The sequence below is a fragment of the Poromitra crassiceps genome (assembly GCF_964638095.1).
Source record: "Poromitra crassiceps genome assembly, chromosome: 29".
Classification (NCBI taxonomy): domain Eukaryota; kingdom Metazoa; phylum Chordata; class Actinopteri; order Beryciformes; family Melamphaidae; genus Poromitra; species Poromitra crassiceps.
The window spans coordinates 5,597,410-5,622,409 of NC_139641.1; the positions used below are offsets into that span (position 1 = coordinate 5,597,410).

General features: G+C 41.6%; 2 protein-coding genes across 2 annotated transcripts in view; one reads left to right on the forward strand and one right to left on the reverse strand.

The window, feature by feature from the left end:
• The window catches only part of LOC310800013 (phosphoinositide 3-kinase regulatory subunit 4-like), a gene marked incomplete at its 3' end in the record, with an annotated part of 239,417 nt that overhangs the window by 83,183 nt on the left and 131,234 nt on the right, over positions 1–25,000 (reverse strand). The gene's annotated exons all lie outside the window — the stretch shown is intronic.
• The window catches only part of LOC310799940 (NACHT, LRR and PYD domains-containing protein 12-like), a 34,063-nt gene continuing 16,133 nt past the window's right edge, over positions 7,071–25,000 (forward strand). Inside the window, exons 1-6 of the mRNA XM_083662549.1 lie at positions 7,071–7,145; positions 7,255–7,421; positions 17,192–17,311; positions 19,677–19,796; positions 21,442–21,677; positions 21,775–23,590. Of these exons, the coding sequence (XP_083518675.1) occupies positions 7,291–7,421; positions 17,192–17,311; positions 19,677–19,796; positions 21,442–21,677; positions 21,775–23,590 (2,423 nt within the window). The 5' untranslated portion in view covers positions 7,071–7,145; positions 7,255–7,290. The remainder of the gene's footprint in view (positions 7,146–7,254; positions 7,422–17,191; positions 17,312–19,676; positions 19,797–21,441; positions 21,678–21,774; positions 23,591–25,000) is intronic.

Sequence of the window (25,000 nt, forward strand, 5' to 3'; positions counted from 1 at the left end):
AGATGTCCCCCATTTTGATTGGCTCGAGGATTTTCAAGTGCAGGTGGCTCAGAGAGAGAGAGAGAAAGAAAGGCTGAGCAAGAAGAGAGTGAGACAGAGAGAGAGACAAAGAGAAAGACAGATAACATTAGAGAGAGAGAGAGAGGCAGAGAGAGAGAGAGAGAGAGAGAGAGCGCACACCTCACCATCCCAGCTGCTCTCTGTGTGTAAAGAGCAGTTCTGGGCGAGAGAGATGCAGGTTTAATAGAGCAACGCTAGGATGATGTATTTTTGTAGGCTTAATCAGAAATTGCCGCCATGTTGGTTCTTACAGGGAAAAGGCTATGGGATTTTAGAATGAGGATTTGGGTTAAATGCATGAAATAAAGTCTGTGGTTAACAAACATTTATAGGAAGTGGTAATTTGGGTTCAGCAGGATAATCTTCACAAACGAGGATCACTTTTATGACTTTATGAATTTGATATTAGTCTTCACTACTGCACTGCTGCTGTTACAATGTTTTTTATTTATTTTATGTTTTGAAAAATGAAACCCCTCACTTACAAACAGCCATTACCTGTTTCCTCTGTAGAGGAAAGGTGTACGGGTGTCTAATCAAAACTCAAACTCAAACTCTGCTCGTGCAGAAACCTGAAAAAATGGCGTAGATATCACCATCAGTGTTCCATTAGTCTGCACTGAATAAATCAGCTACACACACACATCTGATCTGATGCATTGATCCATCTACTGTGATCAATAATTCCAATATGAAGCACTGCTGACAGACAGACAGACAGACAGACAGACAGACAGACAGACAGCACCAAGCCAGGAGGCCAGAGGGCCCATGAGCAAGGCAGTGAGCAGACACAGTGTTTCATTACAGGGATCAATACAATACTTCAGCGTGTGTCACGCTGAAGCCAAGCTGAAGCCACGCTCACGCCTTGCTCAAGCGATTGTTAGGATTCACGCCTATTTTCCAAGCGTGACGCGTGAAGCTTGAAGCTGCCAGGCATGAAGTCAATGGGAAGTTGTGGGCGGGTTCAAGGCGCACCGAGGAGGCGCTGAGAGGAAAAGAGAAGGCTTCTTGTGTGAACGGTTAGGCGTCAGTTCAGCTTGTGCCTGCTTCAAGCTTCAGTTCTACTTACGTTGGGCGTCCTGTGTGAACAAGGGCTTAGACGCAACAGTTAACCGACATTGTACATTATTATTAAAGGCACTGTGTGTGATTTTTTTGTCCACTAGATGTCGCCATTTCAAACCATAACAAAACTTGTTTACCCAAACAATCTCGATCCCACCCACCAGCGCACAGCACTTCCTGGTTCCCCCACCTCCCTCCCTCCCTCCCTCCCTCCCAAGCAACGGAGATATAAACAACTATTTTGTGCATAGCCTACCTACTGCAGACGTAAGTACATAAAACAAGCACGAATGCATCTCGGCTATGTATTTGGCTTGAGTAATGACAAATTTCACATGATAGTCATAAACCTTTAGGATATTGACAATAGTCCGCTTGGTAAGACTTATTTGTATAATCTGCTAACCGATCAAAATCCATGTAATGGTTACATGGATTTTGAAAAGGTTACATTGTAACCTAAGCTTTTGCATAGCCTGCCCTATTGCTAAGTACAGTTAGGCAAAACGTTGTCTAAAACCAGGTTGACATAGCTAAATTAGGATGATTTCAATTCAATGTTGGGGACATCGCTAGCTAACCACAGCTGTCTGTCAACAGTGAGTAGCTTAGCCTGTGTTTTTGTTCGTCTGCTAATACCAAGACATGGCCAAAATGTATTCATAGTGCAACGCTAGTATTTTCTCATTGTTAGAGTTGTTCAAACTAATTTCAAACGCTTGAATCACTGCTGTATTTTATAGGCAGGCAAACCAAGCTGTATGCCTGAAGCCAGGCTAGCACCAGTGGGACAAAGAGGAGACAGGGTCGCAGAGAGGAAGGTCGGCTGTAGGACGATAGCAGATCTTGTCGACATCCTGAAGAACCGCATAGCTGATGGAACTGGTCACGTCATCCTGGTGTAGCCCATATTTTAGTTTTGCAAATAAAGTATTTTTTCTGATAAACGAAGTTGTGAAATCAATGTACTGAGAAACATCACATACACTGTCTATTATATAAAGTAGGCTATATATACACAGAAACACAAATACTGGTAGGCACTAGGCTACTGTAGCTAGACACACTCAGCTTTAGGCAAATCTAATGTTACAATGGAGAATAGTGGCCAAGAGACATGGATGAAGTCATATCAACTTTATTGGTGTACAGAAGATTGCAGACAGCAAACATCTAAACATCAAAGATGATAGAACATGTATTATACAGGTTTGCTATAAAAGCACAATTTCTCCATCTCAAATATCATAATGGTGGGTCCACTTGTTTTCTATCTTGTCATCTTCTGGATGACTGGATGACTGGCACCTTGAAAATCAGACAAATGGAAACGTGTTTAGTATTAATTTGAATCATCTATTTTGTAGCTGGTAGATATCAAGGCAGGGTTCCTCCACATTGTCATGAATTAGATACTTTTACCAAACCTTGATTTGTTTGGACGGTGTTACAGCTATTTTCTAATGTAACGTTGCTTAGTTAGATAGAATAGAACAACAAACTGCTAACATTAGCGAAGCTAGCTTTTCTCCATGCCCTTTCTAAGTGTTTACACATTACTATACCGTTCTGCGTCATAGTGACAGCAACTGGACGTAATTATAAACAGAAAATACATGCGAAATTTGTAATGGGAAGTAACGTTATGTCATTCATGTCAACTTGTCACCAGAATGTCTGTGTATAAGTTATACACGAACGACAAGCTAATCAAATCCTGCAGCAGGCTACACTAGCAGTGTAAAGTCATTTGAATAGCCGTGAAAAGCAACAGTTAGCCAAGTGATTACAACATTCACAGAACAAATTCACAATATCGATAACAACTTGTACATTTCGCTATCATGCGTAACGTTACTGAAATGGGACATGCAAACGCGATAACGTTACTTACCACTGTGTACAGGAGAACACGGCAGCTCCGAGTCACTTTGCAGGCCAGATATAGCTGCTCGTAGGGCTCTCCATCTAGTGAAAGCCAGACCGGCAAGGTTGACTCTGGTCTGAGATATTTCTTTTCCGCGGCGATTTGGCTAAAGTATGAAACCGCATAAGGTGGATCAGGGAATGTAAAAGTCAGGAATGCCCGCATCAGGGTTCCATCTTGGTCTACAAAATTCTGTTTTGGGCTGTGGGCTGGGAGGGGCTCACTAGGTCGGCTTCTCGGGGGAGGGGTTTCTATGTAAACAGTTTCGGGATGTTAGAGGGGAAGGACAGAGGGCCATCACAACACAGGGAGGGGGCGTGGCTTAGTTGTAAACACAGAAATAAATCACTATACCTCCTCTATATATACAAGGTATTGGTTTGGGGATATTTAATAGTGCAGAATCTTACACACAGTGCCTTTAAAGCTGCATTCAGCAATTTTTTTGTGTTCAAATAAGTGTTAAATGGCTCTATATTCTGACAGCAATCACTGAAATAGAGTGTTTGGTCAGTGACTTGAAACCCCCAACCCCCCCGCTGTCCTCTGACTGGCCTTAAACGCAAAAAAAAACACGCTTTACGCCTGCCTACCCGTGGGGCGATCTTCCCAAAGGGCGTTAATTTTGCGTTCACGCTTTTCAAAACCAGGCCTTATTCAGTGGGCCGGGGGGATCAGAGTCCTGCAACGGGTCGGGGTTCCGCTGGGCCCCGCCGGGTACCCGCAAAAAAACGCGGGGTGCAATTCTATAAATTGCTGAGTCGGGCCTCGGGTAAAAATGAACTAAATGTGGACGGGGGGCGGGTAACAACACAACGTATGAGCCATGTATGTTTTTCTGTTGCACTCAGACTGAGGCAGGGGGTGTATCTGGCGGGGAGGGGGGGTGTCTGGCAGCTGGTCTGACTGGAAGAGGAGAAAAGTTTCTGACGCAAGTTTTCCGTTTTGTTTACATACGACTTGGACAGATACTGTAATAGGCTAACGTTAGCCTCCACTACAGTCAAACATACACACTGGCTGTTTTCATAGCAACAGGCAACATGTCATGGATGGATACCGTGAAAGTGGAGAGGTCTCATCCCAACGTGGATTTACGTTCCTGCAACAGCAATCATAAAGGCAGTATGGTTTATTAGAAGAGGGGAGGAGGGGAGAAGAGGGGAGAAGAGGGGAGGGGAGAGGAGAGGAGGGGAGAAGAGGGGAAGAGAAGAGGGGAGAAGAGGGGAGAGGAGAAGAGAGGAGAGGAGGGGCGTTTCCATGTTGCCAGACACTATAATGACAGTTTGAGCCTTCCCGCAGACGGCAAAACAGTTTTATTAGCGAACGTGTATTGAAGATGCGATGCAGGATTGCCCTGTGTAGTATCACTGTGTAGTTACACTGTGTAGTTACACTGATAGTTGTTTGAGCACATTGCTCGAGCTGTAAACAAGGCTATCTCGGTGAGTACTCCACCAATTTGAAAAGAATATGTCACGATGAGCTTAAGTTGGCTACCTTGGCTACCTTGCTGGCAAAATGTCGATGGAGACGTGGGCCGATCTGCTGCGGGAGGCATCTAATGCCATGGATCTAATTCCTCCCCCCAGTACCCCTCCTCCAGCAGCTCATCCTGTGCCCCCAATGTCTGTAACGTTACCCTCACATGGATCAACTTCCATGGAATCAAGAGTTTGTGGTGCTGTGCAAGGTAACGTTAACGTCAAAACCACTGGAAAATATCTAGCTAGCTAGATAATTGTCCTGTCGTTTTGACATTACCTTGCACAGCACCACAAACTCCCATGGAAGTTGATCCAGATGAGGCTAACACATACTGGGGCATATTGAGGGCCCATGATGAGTGGCTGGTGGAGGAGGGGTACTGGGAGGAGGAATTTGCTCCATGGCTCCATAGCCGCCAGCTGAGCGGAGCTTCCGGTCCAGAGTGATACGTCAAGCCAATCAGAATCAAGAAGTAGGCCTACTACTGGTTATAAAAATGCACACTGAAATACAATACACACAACTAAATACAATACACACAACTACCGGTAAATACAATACACACAACTAAATACACTTCGCCTGATATTTGCGGTTGCCATAGCGAAAAAATGCCATGTTTTTCAATGCCAGTCAGGATTATTCATGCCAAAATTCAATACAATACACACATTGAAATACAATACACATATCGAAAAGGCAATACACATATCAAAATACAATACACATATCGAAAATACAATACAGTTGTTGTATTTTCAAGATGTGTATTGTATTTTCAATATGTGTATTGTATTTAAGCATTTTGGTATTGTATTTATTGTTACACATGTATTGTATTCTTCAGATGTGTATTGTATTTTCAATATATGTATTGTATTTCCAATATGTGTATTGTATTTCCAATATGTGTATTGTATTTCAATGTGTGCATACTAGTATTTCAATGTGTGTATTGTATTTGATTTAGGCACGATCCACCCTCCATAGCACCGCCTTATTCCGGTCTTATTCCAACACACATGTAAAAAATAAAATATAGGAACTTCTTTGAAGGCACAATTGAAAAAACTCAGTTTAGCCTAGGCTTTTGTTGTCAATTGTTTCTTGGGAGAGTTGTATTTATTTGGCACCATATATCAAACTACAGGCTGAGGAGGAGCAAACTGTTGAAAGTGAAAGTAAAATGTGTCAGTTCAGAGAGCGAGTCAGAGCGACTCCATTTTACATTGAGAGAGCAGAGCAGCAGGAGGGAGAAGCAGGGTGAGTGTTATTACATTATTATTCCTATCATTCTTTTATTCAGGGATGAAACTAGTCACCTTTAGGTACATTTAGGTGAGGTAAAAGTCACCTTTAGGTACATTTAGGTGAGGTAAAAGTCACCTTTAGGTACATTTAGGTGAGGTAAAACTCACCTTTAGGTACATTTAGGTCAGGTAAAAGTCACCTTTAGGTACATTTAGGTGAGGTAAAAGTCACCTTTAGGTACATTTAGGTGAGGTAAAAGTCACCTTTAGGTACATTTAGGTGAGGTAAAAGTCACCTTTAGGTAACATTTAGGTGAGGTAAAAGTCACCTTTAGGTACATTTAGGTCAGGTAAAAGTCACCTTTAGGTACATTTAGGTGAGGTAAAAGTCACCTTTAGGTACATTTAGGTCAGGTAAAAGTCACCTTTAGGTACATTTAGGTCAGGTAAAAGTCACCTTCTCGCACTTGTGTTAAGTTAATGATTTGAGTGTTTTTTTTGTGTCTCTGCCCGGGCTGATATCTGTCACCTTTTTCCACTGAGTTTACGTCCCTGTTGTTTATTGTAAAATCCTTGGTCTTCTCCTGCGTTCACCTGCCTATTTTCCTCTCTCTCAACGCTCATAGAAGAGATGTAACAGTGAGATAATGACGTCAGTAAAACAACGAGAGAAGTTGATGTGGGCGCGCTGGGCCGACATGACGTAGTTTATTAAACCGTTATTTTAAATTAACCCAGTTTTATTCCATCTGTGTGTCTGAGACTCTGCGAGATGAGCATCTTTCAGTCACATGACTCCTCATAAAGAGAGAAACGGCTGGTTGACTTTCTGCAGGCAGATCAGGACTTCAGAGCGGGGTGGGAAACTAATCTGCTTCATATTATATTAGATTTACAGAGGGCCTACTACTGTACATGCGTCGACTTGCCTACATCTGCATGTGTTGTGTCATCCGCCTGTCTGACTGAGGGTGGGCGGAGTTCTCATAAACCAGCAGTTTCACTGAAAACTGTGACCACCGTGGGTGACCACAGAGGGGCGCGGATGCACCTGTTCTACAGATTTCACCACCTGACTGACAGTATCCACCCGACACACTACAGCCAGCTGAGGATCTGCTTGAAAATGCAATTCTCATTGAAGACAAGTGTTGATAAAAAACACAATAATGAATGAAGCTAGAATAAAATTGTGTGTGTGTGTGTGTGTGTGTGTGTGTGTGTGTGTGTGTGTGTGTGTGTGTGTGTGTGTGTGTCGCATTGAAATAGCACGGTGGACAGTAAGAGCGGTGCGGTGGGGGTTGGTGGCCAGACGTTTGCCGGAGTTCGATTCCCAGCGTTTCGAAACCGTGAGTCGCATAAAAAAACACACACATGACCAAACCATTTCCAAAACCTGAGTTAGGGTTAGGTGTACAAGTGTACAAGTGAGAAAATAACTCAAGCTTATTTGTATAGCACCTTTCACAGATACAAGATCACAAATTCCAGAACATGTGGAAGGAGGAGGAGGAAGAAGATGGCAGAGCAGAGTCTCCAGTACCCAGCTGTCTGTCTATGAAGACTGACCGGTCTAAAGATGATCCTCCACTCTTCAGTAATGAACCTGGACCTTCAGACACAAGGTGTTATACTGTAATGAGGAAATGTTATTTGATAACCTACACGATTGCACTGAAAACTACAGAGACAAGGAGTGACCATAGGGAAGAAAAACACGTTTTATGGAGGAAAAGATATACAGTATATTTCACTTCCTGGATGTAGGTCAGACCTGCCATCAGTTTGGCTCGATTCATGCACACAGAAGACATTTTATTCCCTAAATATTTAGTTTTTCGTTCCTCCTAATTCATAAAGAAACAAAAAACATTGCATGGATGCATAACTGGGACGTATCCTCAGTGATGTACCCTGGGGTCATAGGATGTTTCGGGTCTCGCAACATCATACACCCTCGCCCAGGTGACCCAGCCGGGGCTGGCCAAGCCCCAACTTACGTCCCAGTAGCTACCCACGGTCAGCCCTATAGGGAGGGTCGAAGGTGGTCATGCGGTCAGGGCCACTCAATCCGCTGCTCCGGAACTACTCTGCCGGGACCGGGGGAGGGGGAGGGCTCTGGTACGTAGAGGGACCGGGCTCTGTGGGTTGCCACCCGGCCGGGTTCCTCCCTCGTCTCACCAGGTCTACGACCTGTGCGCTGCACCAGACTCCCCCGCTCCAAACATTTCATTCCGAGGTGATGGTATCTTAGTGGACACCATGCAGTACAAGTACTTGGTGGCACTGCAGTCTCCACTTGCGGCTTGAATGGCCCTCCTAAAAGGCCTCTCGTGGGTTTTTGGGCTTCTTCCTCACGGAAGACGCAGGCTGGGGAGCTAACCCATACTGCTACCCGGGTGCCGTCCCTGTTCCGGCTGTCAACTGACTCTCCAGTAGTCACCAGTCTTTCCTGGTTGTCACGTAGTCTATTCCTATCATAATGTGTGCACACAAACTAATTATAGAATTAAAACTTCACATCAATTATCCCAAAAAGCAGAGTCGTTGTGTTTGATCACCTCTGAAAACATGTTGCCTTTTCTTTTGATTTACAGAGGTCAGTACCACAGGCAGAGAGCAGAGTCTCCAGTACCCAGCTGTCTGTCTATGAAGACTGACTGGTCTAAAGATCATCCTCCACACTTCAGTAATGAACCTGGACCTTCAGACACAAGGTAAGAGAACTGTTATCCCATAAGCCTACCTGATGGAATATGGTTCAATGAGATCGTATTCATGAAATCAAGTTAGTAGTAAAGATATGATGGAATACTGGAAAGAGAAAAATACAAGCTCATTGCTATTGAGATAAGTTTAAATTATCTCTGTAGATTTGGATCAATTGAGCAACAAATAATTTCAAGATATATAAAACTAAATAAAATATAAGCTACAGTGGGTGGAATTAAATATAACACAACTGACAATTGCAAACACAACAAGCATTTAATGTGTGATAAGCTGGAAACTGTTTGTCTCTATGAAACCAAATATCAAAGCCTAAAACAGCTTATTGGTTACTTAAAACAATACCTCCTTAGTCTCATCACATCATTATTAGCTCTCACATTTCTTCCACACAGTGTTAAGATACATTTATCAGTCAAATCCTACATACTGAGGTCATCATAGTTATAAACTTTGGGATCAATAGATATAACGAGAAACAGTCAATTAGGAAAGGGGGGAGGGGACTTAAACGACGGTCAATCAACCGGAAAGCCTCTCCTGAGTCAAACAAGTCATCACTCATGTGAATGTGAGTTTGGATCAACACATACAGATGATGAAAACCAGCTGGTAAAATGTGTAGAAATGTCTGCAACAGATGACAGACTGACCTGTTCTACCACTAGAACATAACCAGGCCAAGAAACATGAATGAAAAGTATGTACAATATGAAATTATAAATACATACAATATAAAAACAAAGGAAAACATATAAACACTAGAGGGCACTCTGTAGAATGCATACCTCCACCAACCTTTCTACAGAGTTTTGTGATGTTACGTGAATCCATTTGAAATGTAGGTGCCTTTTTGCGATTGGCCAAACCCCCTTTTTGCCAGTGGGCGTGCAAAGTACATGTACATGCATAACCTATGATAATAATCTAAACATAAGAAATAATTGAAATAATCGAAACAAATAAAATAGAAATCAACAAATGAAGACAATAGTAGAATATGAGAACAAAACATGAATTTAAAGTCACTAGAACTAATGATATGTATCAAACATTTGTGTTTCCAGAGGTCAGTACCACAGGCAGAGAGCAGAGTCTCCAGTACCCAGCTGTCTGTCTATGAAGAGTGACTGGTCTAAAGACAAACCTCCATACTTCAGTAATGAACCTGGACCTTCAGACACAAGGTAAGAGGACTGTTATACTGTAATGAAGAAATGTTATTTGATAACCTAACCTGTGTTTTATTTTGGTGTTTTATACTATTTTATACATTATTTTTACCTGTGAGTATGTATTATCTTGTACCATGTTTTGTGAAGCACTTTGTAACTTTGTTTTGAAAAGCGCTATACAAATAAAGATTACTTACTTACTTACTTACCTACACGATTGCACTGAAAACTACAGAGACAAGGAGTGACCATAGGGAGAAAAAACACGTTTTATGGAGGACAAGATATACAGTATATTTCACTTCCTGGATGTAGGTTAGACCTGCCGTCAGTTTGGCTCGATTCATACACACAGAAGACATTTTATTCCCTCAATTTTTTGTTTTTCATTCCTCCAAATTCATAATGTGTGCACACAAACTAATTATAGAATTAAAACTTCACATCAATTATCCCAAAAAGCAGAGTCGTTGTGTTTGATCACCTCTGAAAACATGTTGCCTTTTCTTTTGATTTACAGAGGTCAGTACCACGAGCAGAGAGCAGAGTCTCCAGTATCCAGCTGTCTGTCTATGAAGACTGACTGGTCTAAAGATCATCCTCCACACTTCAGTAATGAACCTGGACCTTCAGACACAAGGTAAGAGAACTGTTATCCCATAAGCCTACCTGATGGAATATGGTTCAATGAGATTGTATTCATGAAATCAAGTTATTAGTAAAAATATGATGGAATACTGGAAAGAGAAAAACACAACACAACCTGCAATTGTAGAACATTTCAATATTGGACCAAATAAAACATCGAAATGAAAACACCACCCTATGTGAAACATATATGTCCTCCTGGGCCTATATATATCCCTTGTCGATTTAACGTGATTTAGATAAGTGACAGCGGAACGCGCTTCTACTGTCATCTGCTATACTGTGATGTCCGCTCCAATAACTTGGCCCTACTTCACATTTAGTTTTACAATAAAAACACATTTATGCAATGACTTTACATAATGTAGGGTATATTTATGTGCATCATCCTTCCTGCAGCAGGCGAGAGAAAATGATATATTTCTGGACAAACTTTCACCAATCTAATAGGCTATATTTTTCTAGCTGATGCATTTAGAACATTCTTTTCACTTTGATCTTGCTATAGTGTAGGGTATTTACATGCTTGCAGTATTTAAACTGCAGTTAGATTGGTTTGAGAAGCATATTAATATGGAATAATAGCCTATATATGGAGACAGACAAACTGGATGAAGGGAGGGGGGGGGGGGGGGGGGGCAGAGCGCTTGGCTTTGTCTGGTTTTACCGGATTTGTCCAGGAATTGGAGCTTAAAAGGCAAGCGTGTGACTCTTTACTGCAATTCTCCAATGAGCGGACTATGCATAATTTTACGCTTAAAAGGCGTGGTTATAATGGTTGAGGCTGCGTGTAGCGCCGATACCAAGATAGCGAGTGCGCTGGTCCACACCCACTTACTGCGCTAGGCGGCCTAGCGCTAGGCCTTAAACGCAGTTTCTACGCCGATTGCAACGATAGGGCCCCATAAGCGTGTCCAAGTTTTCTCAGCTGTGGTTTATTCTAAGTTGCATGAAAGTTACAGCGATAGAATAGACAGGTCAAGAACAGTGGTGAGAGTATACTGTATAAGAGCTGTGAGGTAGTAGAGTGCATGGAGGATAGAGAAAAGTGGCAAACTCCCCATTCAGTGATGTTGACTATATAGCTTTGTCAGAGCCAAAACAACCAGCCCCATCATTCTGTTTCCCAACCTCCTCCTCCAAGGTCACCTTAACCCTACAACCAGTTTGAGAACATCGCCTGTCTCACTCTCGCCCATAAGGCCATAATTAGCCAATATCAAAAAATCATACTTCAATATCTGGAACAACATCCTCTCATGAGGTTAAAGCACCCAGGCCTGTGTTGTGGCCCTCATTATCCCATGTTTAACATCCGGCGCTTCCGAGAAACGGCCACCAGTGTGTTCAGAAGTTCAAATCCCTCTACAGGGGGGACGGGTCGCAAAAGTCATAAGGGAGCTGTGATAGAAATTGTGTGATGCCTTTGTATAGATCAGGAAATCAGTCACTCGTTGGAAATGAATACAGGAGGATTTATTGAATAAAACAGTTCATCTGTACAGACGAGTTGCAACATCCACTGGGAAAATGAAAGCAAAGCCCAGAGCGAAGGTGCTCAGTCGCTTATGAAGTGAACAGCCTCGCCCCCTCCTTCTGACTTCCTCTCAAGCTGGTCACGTGACCCGTTTATCTCAGGCAGCATGGTTTAAAGGATGCAGTTTTTGACAGTCAGCTCTCATTGAGATCAAAGCTTCCTGTGGTAGCCGACTGTGCGTGCAAAAGGGGATGTTTGCAGCCGTTATGTTCAAGACAGGCAGTTTGTGGTTTAGACAAGGTTTCCTGTTTGAAAACCTGCTACAGCTTTTTTTTTTTTTTTTTACAATTGATTTAGTCTTTGCATTTACAACTGTACGGCAATCATCACAAATGTATACAATGTCGACAAGCATGAACAGACACATGACAGCACAATCACACATGACAAACAGGGGGAAACTAAAAAATAAAATAAAAAAATAAAATTTAAAATAAATAATAAAAACATACAGTAAGATGGCTAGAGACTTGTTAAAGAAAAATAGAGGTCTTTGGCAAAATTGGATTTCAATAATTTCAGGGACTTTATGTAGAGTTGGGTTAGGTAGTTGGGTAGTAGCACATAAACATGGGTGGAGTTTTCATAAATGTTGCCTTATGAATAAAGTATTTAGCTCAGATTAGTAACACATTGATCATTAGGTCCAATTTTTTGTCTTCTAATATTACACCAAAAACAATACTATTATAATCAAAAACAGGCATTACTGTGGTTTTTCCATTTAACCAATGGATGAATTGTTTCCAGAACAGTTAGGTGTGACTCAGAACATGAAACAAAAAGATGCTCAGTTGTTTCAATATAACCTTTACAGAAAACACACACATTATTTGCTCTCAAAGCCAAATCTCATCCTTAAAACATTTCTGGAAGGGTAGAAATCATTCATTATTTTGTAGTGAATTTATTTTGTTTTGGGTGGAACTGGATAATTGAAGAATTTTGTTCTCAATTTACATACTGCTGGTTTGTCCAAAAAAAAAAAAAAACTGCTACAGCTGCCTGCTCTCATGCACATTGTTTCACCAGAGAGGATTAAGGAGAAGGCAGAGAAATACTCCATCATCACATCATCAATCAATCGATCAATCAATCAACCAATCAATAAATCAACCAACCAACCAATCAATCAATCAATCTTCACCCACAGGGCCCTTGAAAAAGTCGTAGCCCCGGGGCCCATGGCTACTTTAATCCAGCCTTGTGGACGACCCGGTACGGCCAAAACTAAAAAGTCTAGTGATGCCCTGGGACTTGGCTAATTGTTAGGATGTGTCCCTTCACTGTTGAAGCCGGTGTGTGAAATTAAGACCTAAGGCAGGTGTTGCTGGCCTCATACCATTTTGTTTTTATTAAAACCATCAGTTTTTTGGCAGTGATGACAAGTGTCACAATTCTCTTTGCCTAATCTGCTTTAGAAGTTATGTGTGTGGAGAAATACAAATTTTGTACAACTTTGTGCTTCTGCTTCATCTGTACAGTTAACGTTTTCATGAATAGTATGGATATAAATAGCTTGTAGACTGTCAACTAGTTTTCACTTTATTGGGTAGTCCAGATAAAAATCTACAGATGTTTAGTGGTTATGAAATAATCCACATCTACTTATTCACCTTATAGAAGAGAGCGTCTGGCTTGAGAGACTAACAGGAAGTGTAAATACAATCGGACATTCCGATTGTATTTACACTTCCTGTGACACATAATATGAGTCAAACTAGGTTTGACCAGGTGAGTCAGACTAGTTTGAGCAGGTAAAACATCTGGCATTTTGAACAGGAAGTCGTGATACAATGGGTCAACATGGGCGGGGCTGCATAAGGTGAATATGTAGGTGAATTTGTAGATCAACTCGTTTTCACTTTACTTGGGTAGTCCAGATGAAAGTCTACAGATGGTTAGTGGTTGTGCAAGTGATGGTCAACTTCACGTTTACATTATGTAGTTGAAATTCTGTGGTAAAAGCAACAGGTTTATGAAACTACATGGACAAGGCAGTACTCCACTCGTGGTTTGTTGAGTGATTGGTTCAAGTTCAACTAATTTATTCAGAGAATATGTTCATGGACTGTTATTGCTCTATAGATAGTCTGTTAAACATCTACAGACTTTTACGGCTAGCTTGGACCCAAAGGAAGACACAGACATGAGGTGAGTGGAGATGAAAAGGTTTATTTGCAAAACGATGGTCAAGGGGATGTGAATGATAAGATGGATGGAAGCTGGAAGCCACAGGGAGCTTGTGATCCAGGCCGAGCAGACAGACGGGCTGACAGACAAGTCAGTGGTGCAGCAGAGAGGAGAAGAATCTTCAACACAGAAGTAACAGGAAGTCTACAGGCACAACACTGGGAAAACTCAGGTAAACTGTCTGGAGCAGCCAAGAGAGTGAAAACTCAGGTAAACTGTCTGGAGCAGCCAAGAGAGTGAAAACTCAGGTAAACTGTCTGGAGCAGCCAAGAGAGTGAAAACTCAGGTAAACTGTCTGGAGCAGCCAAGAGAGTGAAAACTCAGGTAAACTGTCTGGAGCAGCCAAGAGAGTGACTACCATTGGTGGTACCAGTGAAGTGGAACAGCTGATGAGGTTCAGCGGTGCCACACGGCTGAACCGTGACACAGACACAGTGGCCCCTATCTTTGCATCGGCGTAGTTTCTAGGCCGAGTGCCTGGCGCAGTGGGCGTGGACCAGCGCACTTGATATCGTCGTGGTGGCGCTCCACGCAGCCTAAAGCATTACAACCACGCCTTTTAAGCGTAAAATTATGCACCGTCATGCTCATTGGATAAGTGCAATAAACGAATCGCACGCTTGCCTTTTAAGCTCCAATTCCAGTGGTCCAGCAAAACCAGACAAAAGCCAAGCGCTCTGCCCCCCCTCCCTTCATCCAGTCTGTCTGTCTCCATATATAGGCTATTATTCCATATTATTATGCTTCTCAAATCAATCTAACTGCAGTTTAAATACTGCAAGCATGTAAATACGCTACACTATAGCAAGATCAAAGTGAAAAGAATGTTCTAAAGGCATCAGCTAGAAAAATATAGCCTATCCCTATATGATGAGATTAATAGATTGGTGAAAGTTTGTCCAGAAAGATATCGTTTTCTCTCCCCTGCTAGGATGGTAGGATATGCACATAAATATAGCCTACATTATGTAAAGTCATTGCATAAATGTGTTTTTATTGTAAAACTAAAATGTGAAGTAGAGCCAATTTATTGGAGCAGACATCACAGTAGGACATGACAGAAGCGCGTTACGCTGTCACTTATCTAAATCACGTTAAATCGACAAGAGATATATATAGGCCCAGGAGGACATATATGTTTCACATAGGGTGGTGTTTTCATTTCGTTTTATTTGGTCCAATATTGAAATGTTCTACAATTGCAGGTTGTGTTACCATTACACATTATTTAGATCCTCCCTTAATATAGGTTTTCGGCTCATTTGGTTGCTATTTAGTAGCGAAATGGAGTACCACAATGCATGCTGGGACGCCAGGCAGTGAACTTACAACTTTTTCCTATGAGAAGTGTGTTGTGTCTGTCTGAGCGAGGGAGTCAGAGAGAGAGAGTCGTATTGTGCCTGTCAGACTGAGGAGAGAGGGAGAGAGTGACACAGAGAAGGGTGACAGAGGGGAGCCAGAGGGGAGCCAGAGGGGAGCGCTCCACGCAACCAGCGCACTGAATAGGCCTGGTTTTCAAAAGCGCAAAGCGCTAAATTTACGCCAGGTGGGAAGATATCATTACGCCGATATTTAACGCCGAAACGCCAATTCTAGCCCATTCAGGGAGTGCGCCACGCCCATTCGGCCTAAAGCGCATTTACCAGCCTAAAGCCATGTTGATATCTTCCCGAGGCAGGCGCAAGGCACGCTTTTTTAGCGCCGAAGGCCCGTTTTAGCGCCGAAGGCCTGTGGGAGAATAGGGGCCAGTGAAACAGTTGAATCCCCCCACTAATAAGCTGTTGAAACTTTGTGGAAGATTGGTATATATAATCTTGAACATTTAGTTGATCATTAGAATGTTCGACAAATATGAATTAAATGTTAACTAATTCTTGAATATTCAGGTTGTTGAACATTTGTAAAGCATAGGTTGAGTGCATAGCTCATCTTCAACTCATTCATTCTGAGAATCACTGTTCATGAATTGTCACATATACTCTATCATCTGTTAAACATCTACAGACAAAGCTGAATTGATGAATTGTTGAATGTCAACTAATAAGCTGTTGAAATGTTACTAATACTCTGAAGACTATAGTAGGCGGACTATCCAAGTAAAGTGTTACCAAAAAGGCTATTATTTAATTCACTAAGAATGAGAATAAGATAACAATAAAATGAGATACATTTAAATGATCTCTGTAGATTTGGATCAATTGAGCAACAAATAATTTCAAGATATATAAAACTAAATAAAATATAAGCTACAGTGGGTGGAATTAAATATAACACAACTGACAATTGCAAACACAACAAGCATTTAATGTGTGATAAGCTGGAAACTGTTTGTCTCTATGAAACCAAATATCAAAGCCTAAAACAGCTTATTGGTTACTTAAAACAATGCCTCCTTGGTCTCATCACATCATTATTAGCTCTCACATTTTGTTCACACAGTGTTAAGATACATTTATGAGTGAAATCCTACATACTGAGGTCATCATAGTTATAAACTTTGGGATCAATAGATATAACGAGAAACAGTCAATTAGGAAAGGGGAGGGGACTTAAACGACACGGCCAATCAACCGGAAAGCCTCTCCTGAGTCAAACAAGTCATCACTCATGTGAATGTGAGTTTGGATTAACACATACAGATGATGAAAACCAGCTTGGTAAAATGTGTAGAAATTTCTGCAACAGATGACAGACTGACCTGTTCTACCACTAGAACATAACCAGGCCAAGAAACATGAATGAAAAGTATGTACAATATGAAATTATAAATACATACAGTATAAAAACAAAGGAAAACATATAAACACTAGAGGGCACTCTGTAGAATGCATACCTCCACCAACCTTTCTACAGAGTTTTGTGATGTTACGTGAATCCATTTGAAATGTAGGTGCCTTTTTGCGATTGGCCAAACCCCCTTTTTGCCAGTGGGCGTGCAAAGTACATGTACATGCATAATCTATGATAATAATCTAAACATAAGAAATAATTGAAATAATCGAAACAAATAAAATAGAAATCAACAAATGAAGACAATAGTAGAATATGAGAACAAAACATGAATTTAAAGTCACTAGAACTAATGATATGTATGAAACATTTGTGTTTCCAGAGGTCAGGACCACAGGCAGAGAGCAGAGTCTCCAGTACCCAGCTGTCTGTCTATGAAGACTGACTGGTCTAAAGAGAATCCTCCATACTTCAGTAATGAACCTGGACCTTCAGACACAAGGTAAGAGGACTGTTATACTGTAATGAAGAAATGTTATTTGATAACCTACACGATTGCACTGAAAACTACAGAGACAAGGAGTGACCATAGGGAGAAAAAACACGTTTTATGGAGGACAAGATATACAGTATATTTCACTTCCTGGATGTGGGTCAGACCTGCCGTAAGTTTGGCTCGATTCATGCACACAGAAGACATTTTATTCCCTAAATATTTAGTTTTTCGTTCCTCCTAATTCATAATGTGTGCACACAAACTAATTATAGAATTAAAACTTCACATCAATTATCCCAAAAAGCAGAGTCGTTGTGTTTGATCACCTCTGAAAACATGTTGCCTTTTCTTTTGATTTACAGAGGTCAGTACCACAGGCAGAGAGCAGAGTCTCCAGTATCCAGCTGTCTGTCTATGAAGACTGACTGGTCTAAAGACAAACCTCCATCCTTCAGTAATGAACCTGGACCTTCAGACACAAGGTAAGAGAACTGTTATCCCATAAGCCTACCTGATGGAATATGGTTCAATGAGATTGTATTCATGAAATCAAGTTAGTAGTAAAGATATGATGGAATACTGGAAAGAGAAAAATACAAGCTCATTGATATTTGAGTAGAAAAAAAGGCTATTATTTCATTCACTAAGAATAACAATAAGATAACAATAAAATGAGATAAGTTTAAATTATCTCTGTAGATTTGGATCAATTGAGCAACAAATAATTTCAAGATATATAAAACTAAATAAAATATAAGCTACAGTGGGTGGAATTAAATATAACACAACTGACAATTGCAAACACAACAAGCATTTAATGTCTGATAAGCTGGAAACTGTTTGTCTCTATGAAACCAAATATCAAAGCCTAAAACAGCTTATTGGTTACTTAAAACAATGCCTCCTTGGTCTCATCACATCATTATTAGCGCTCACATTTTTTCCACACAGTGTTAAGATACATTTATGAGTGAAATCCTACATACTGAGGGCATCATAGTTATAAACTTTGGGATCAATAGATATAACGAGAAACAGTCAATTAGGAAAGGGGGGGGACTTAAACGACGGCCAATCAACCGGAAAGCCTCTCCTGAGTCAAACAAGTCATCACTCATGTGAATGTGAGTTTGGATCAACACATACAGATGATGAAAACCAGCTTGGTAAAATGTGTAGAAATGTCTGCAACAGATGACAGACTGACCTGTTCTACCACTAGAACATAACCAGGCCAAGAAACATGAATGAAAAGTATGTACAATATGAAATTATAAATACATACAGTATAAAAACAAAGGAAAACATATAAACACTAGAGGGCACTCTGTAGAATGCATACCTCCGCCAACCTTTCTACAGAGTTTTGTGATGTTACGTGAATCCATTTGAAATGTAGGTGCCTTTTTGCAATTGGCCAAACCCCCTTTTTGCCAGTGGGCATGCAAAGTACAAGATTCAAGATTCAAGATTCAAGTTTATTATTTGTCCCAGAAGGGCAATTTGTGTGCAAGCAGATATAAAAAACATAGCGAATACATGTAAAAACAAAAACATGGACAAATAAAAGCAAACATGGAGCATGTGCAGCAGTTTTCCAGCAGAAATGGATCAAGTAAACACAGGATATAGTAAAAGTAAAGTAAAAACACACCTCAAAGGATCTGTACAATGTACTTAAATGTAGTAAAGACACGTACAATGTACTTAAAAGTAGTAAAAGACACGTACATGAACTTAAAAGTAATAAGAGTCCGGGACTATTTGAGCTCGCATAAATAGGTAGGTAAAAATAAATAAAATATATCTCGAATATAAAATATAAAGAATATTAGTAGCAGCAACCTTACCTACCTAAGAAGAGAGACAGAGGGAGAGAGTGCATCATCTCCTCCGCCCAGCAGCGTTTAAGCTGCATGAGAGAGACAGAGAAAAGGGAGCGAGACAGAGAGAGAGAGAGAGAGTGCACTATCTCCTCCTCTCAGCAGCATTTAGAGCTGTGATGGAAACAGGAACGAAAGACAATTTGTATCTGTTTTTCGTGGCCCTCGGAACCTTTAGCCGAAGGCCCGAAGGGAGCAGCACATACTCTGGGCAGAGAGGATGAGTATCGTCCATGCGAATGGACATGGCCTTTTTAAGCACCTGTTTGCTAAAACCGAGGGAGTTCTTCCCTTGAATACCAAGGTTTCCATACCAACAGATAATGTACATGTACATGCATAATCTATGATAATAATCTAAACATAAGAAATAATCGAAACAAATAAAATAGAAATCAACAAATGAAGACAATAGTAGAATATGAGAACAAAACATGAATTTAAAGTCACTAGAACTAATGATATGTATCAAACATTTGTGTTTCCAGAGGTCAGGACCACAGGCAGAGAGCAGAGTCTCCAGTACCCAGCTGTCTGTCTATGAAGAGTGACTGGTCTAAAGACAAACCTCCACACTCCAGTAATGAACCTGGACCTTCAGACACAAGGTAAGAGGACTGTTATACTGTAATGAGGAAATGTTATTTGATAACCTACACGATTGCACTGAAAACTACAGAGACAAGGAGTGACCATAGTCCATAGGGAAGAAAAACACGTTTTATGGAGGACAAGATATACAGTATATTTCACTTCCTGGATGTAGGTCAGACCTGCTGTCAGTTTGGCTGGATTCATGCACACAGAAGACATTTTATTCCCAAAATATTTAGTTTTTCGTTCCTCCTAATTCATAATGTGTGCACACAAACTAATTATACAATTAAAACTTCACATCAATTGTCCCAAAAAGCAGAGTCGTTGTGTTTGATTTCCTCTGAAAACATGTTGCCTTTTCTTTTGATTTACAGAGGTCAGTACCACGAGCAGAGAGCAGAGTCTCCAGTACCCAGCTGTCTGTCTATGAAGAGTGACCGGTCTAAAGACAATCCTCCACGCTTCAGTAATGAACCTGGACCTTCAGACACAAGGTAAGAGAACTGTTATACTGGGAAGCCTACCTGATAAAAGTAAGCGAGTAAAGTGAGTAAGCTTGATGAAGGGAAAATGTTCTGTTGTGTCATTTAGGATAGTTTCCTTCACTGTTGCATCACACTATGAGAGGACTGTGTTCATGAAGCAAATCTCTGCCCCAGTGTTTTCTTACATATTTTTTTAAATATTAAAAAATAATATGATGATGTTTGGAACTATGGCACTTGGCACTTTCAAGTCTGTCTACTGTCTATTGTCTGAGCCTTTTTAAAATTGAGTGACTCTCCCTGCAACCAAATCTACCTATGGGTACACATAAAGTAACCTTGACTTTGACCTTGACTTAGAGATGGGACTGATCCAATGGCATGCCGATACTGACGTCATTCACAAATCTGATATCAGACTGACGTTGTTGACCCTTAGTCCTGCTCAAATTCCCTCATCCTGCTAGCCCCGCCTTAGAAGCCACAACAGCTCACTGCTGGCCACACGCATAAGACACGCCCACAAGAAATGGTTTAAACACCAAAACCTCCCATCATTGTTGAAAAGCCAATTTTCATTCATATGGTGTTTGTGTTTGACACTGTTTGTGTTTGACATGTAAACACAGACAGTGGTTGTAATGGAACTCTGCCATCGTATCTACCCTAACTGCTGTGATCAATCTCTGTGCCCTGCTAACACTATCTGTAGTCAGAGGTTATCAAGAATGGTACTTATTTATTTACTAATGACTGCCAGACACTGTCTGTGTTCTGTAACAAATGTGTTGTTACAGTGTTGATATAATAGGACTGTGTGTTGTTTGTATTGAGCTGAACATTCATTAATGATAATTACATATGAAACAAACCAGAAAAACTGTTACAATGTTGCATTCATCCATGATCACCACAGTGACATTTATCCATGATGGGTATGCAATGTTGACTCCACTGATTAAACTACAACTATGACAACAGATACATGTGAAAATAAACTTGACATGTGATGGCAGCACGATGCTGTCTGAGCATCTATAAAGATAGTCTGGGCAAAATATTTTAATAGTTTTACAATTTGAACAAAAAATTGTTCAAACTTTTGGTCAATTTTGTTTGTTTGTTAGATCTTCATCTGATCAGGGATAATAAATTGCCTTTATCCCCACAGAATGAGGAAGAGGAGTCTAGGTGTTGTGAAGCAGCAGCTGTCCTGCTGTGCATTGTGTCATTGGGTCCTGAGGGATCCAGTCTCTACCAGCTGTGGACACAGGTTCTGCAGACAGTGCATCACCTCATACTGGGCCCAGTCCGGTTCATCAGGAGACTCCGCCTGTCCCCAGTGTGGAAAAAGGTCCAGAACAAGATCTGGACTGCAGACACCCAGTCAAACCAGCATTGCACAATGTAAGACTGGGGTTCTGTCTACTGTTGTCACCATTTCTAAAACCAGGAAACAACAGCATATCTGTTAAACACTTGTTTACTCTTTCTTCTCTTCCAGCGGACGGCGTTTTGCAGGAGGTTTTAGACGTTCATAAGATCAGTCTGATAATGAGATGTGACTTTGTGACAGAAGGAACAGATGAATCAGGAATTGCAACTCCCCTCAATAGGATCTACACTGCACTCTACATCACAGTGGGACAGAGTGAAGAGGTTAATACCCAACATGAGGTGTGGCAGCTGGAGACAGCATCCAAGATGGAGACTCTCCATGACACTCCGATCAAGTGCCACGACATCTTTAAACCCTTACATGACCAAGAGACATACATCAGAGTAGTTCTGACCAATGGTGTTGCTGGAATTGGAAAAACCTTCTCAGTGAAGAAGTTCACTCTGGACTGGGCAGAGGGCTTGGAAAATCAAGACGTCATTCTTGTGATTCTGCTTTCGTTCCGGGAGCTGAACTTGATCAGAGATGAGCGGTACAGTCTTCTCATGCTGCTCCATGTTTTCCATCCAACCTTACAGAGGGTCACAGCAGAGAAGCTCTCTGTCTGTAAAGTTGTGTTCATCTTTGATGGCCTGGATGAAAGCAGACTTCCATTGGATTTCCACAACAATGAGGTTGTGTCTGATGTCACACAGGTATCATCAGTAGATGTGCTGTTGACAAACCTCATCAAGGGGAATCTGCTTCCCTTGGCTCTCCTCTGGATAACTTCCAGACCTGCAGCAGCCAATCAGATCCCTCCTACATGTGTAGACAGGGTGACAGAAGTACGAGGCTTCACTGACCTCCAGAAGGAGGAGTACTTCAGGAAGAGATCCACTGATGAGGAACTGTCCAGCAGAATCATCTCACACATCAAGGCATCCAGGACCCTCCACATCATGTGCCACATCCCAGTCTTCTGTTGGATCACTGGTACAGTTCTGGAGCACATGTTGACTACAGACCAGAGAGGAGAGCTGCCCAAGAGCCTGACTGAGATGTACTCACACTTCCTGCTGGTTCAGACAGAGAGGAAGAAGCAGAAGTATGATGAGAGCCATGAGATGAGTCAACAGCAGCTCATGGAGACTGACAGGGAAGTTATTCTGAAGCTGGGGAAGCTGGCGTTTGAAAATCTGGAGACGGGCAACCTCCTGTTCTACCAAGAAGACCTGGAGGAGTGTGGTCTTGATGTCAGAGAGGCTTTGGTGTTCTCAGGAGTGTGCACAGAGATCTTCAAACGAGAGTGTGTGCTCTTCCAGAAGACGGTCTACTGCTTTGTTCATCTGAGCATCCAGGAGTTTCTCGCTGCAGTCTACATGTTCCACTGTTACACAAACATGGATAAGAATGTACTGAGCACATTCCTGGGAAAAGTCTGGGATATAAGTTATATCTGGGGTAGAAGTTATCAGTCCTTGGATCTCTTGCTGCAGGAATCCATGCTCAAAGCCCTGAAGAGTACAAATGGCCACCTGGACCTCTTTGTCCGCTTCCTTCATGGCCTCTCACTCGAGTCCAGCCAGAGTCTCTTAGGAGGCCTACTAGGTCACACAGAGAGAAGTCCAGACAGCATCCAGATAGCCATCAGCAACCTGAAGAAGATGAACCCCTCCAATACGTCTCCAGACAGAAGCATCAACATCTTCCACTGTTTGATGGAGATGAATGACCACTCAATACATCAGCAGATCCAAGACTTCCTGAAGTCAGAGAACAAGTCAAAGAAGGAACTCTCTGTGATCCACTGCTCAGCTCTGGCGTACATGCTGCAGATGTCAGAGGAGGTTCTGGATGTGTTGGACCTGAAGGCCTACAACACATCAGACGAGGGACGAGGCAGACTGATCCCAGCTGTGAGGAACTGCAGAGAGGCTCGGTTAGTCCTGATCTGAATTCTAACATTATCTACAGTTTAGTTACCTTCACACCTGATGCCATATGAACTATAAAGATATATAGTTCCTCAAACAAACACTATAAAACTGCTGTTCTACAGAGCAGTGGTAACACAGTGTTGGGCGTAACACACAAAGTAATGTGCTATTAATTTTCCTGTAACAGAGTAAACTAGAACGACCGCAACGCGGACTTATGCCTCCGCATTAGTTCATTCTGGAGTCCAAATCGCCATTTGAGGCAAATTGGAAGAGATTCCGTCAAGGCGCTCCTGTGATGTTGCGTTACAGAGCTTGGAAATTGGGTGTGTGAGAGGTCACAGTGAGCGTGAACTTTGACCACCAAAATGTAATCAGTTCATCCTTGAGTCCAAGTCGATGTTTGAGACAAGTTTGATTAAATTCCGTCAAGGCATTCCTGAGATATCGCGTTAACAAGCTTGAAAATGGCGTTCGAGAGCTCACCTTGACCTTTGACCTTTGACCACCAAAATGTAATCAGTTCATCCTTGAGTCCAAGTCGATGTTTGAGACAAGTTTGATTAAATTCCGTCAAGGTATTCATGAGATATCGCGTTAACAAGCTGGAAAATGGCGTTTGAGAGGTCACAGTGACCTTGACCTTTGACCTTTGACCACCAAAATCTAATCAGTTCATCCTTGAGTCCAAGTCGATGTTTAAGACAAGTTTGATTAAATTCTGTCAAGGCAGTCCTGAGATATCGCGTTAACAAGCTTGAAAATGGCGTTCGAGAGGTCACAGTGACCTTGACCTTTGACCTTTGACCACCAAAATCTAATCAGTTCATCTTTGAGTCCAAGTCGATGTTTGAGACAAGTTTGATTAAATTCCGTCAAGGCATTCCTGAGATATCGCGTTAACAAGCTTGAAAATGGCGTTCGAGAGGTCACAGTGACCTTGACCTTTGACCTTTGACCACCAAAATCTAATCAGATCATCCTTGAGTCTAAGTCGATGTTTGAGGCAAATTTGATGAAATTCCGTCCAGGCGTTCCTCAGATATCGCGTTAACGAACCTCGTACGGACGTACGGATGGACAACCCGGATCCATAATGCCTCCGGCCTGGCTATCACCGGCGGAGGCATAATAAAGTAAGTCATTACTGTTACGTGTCAGTAATCACATTACAGTTACCAGGTTGGTCATTACTTGTGTTTCATTGTTTAGTCTCTTTAACCTCTGTATTGGTGCAATGGCTCTGAAAGATTCTCGTCGTCTTCAAGTCATGTTGGAAATATTGGAATTACAGGAGAGCGCACATAAACGAGCCAACAAAGTTGGGAAATACATCACGGAAAGTCTGAATTTAATGCTGTAGATTCAAAACCTTAAAAATCATTAGGGCAATCACTTTTCACTGGAATAAT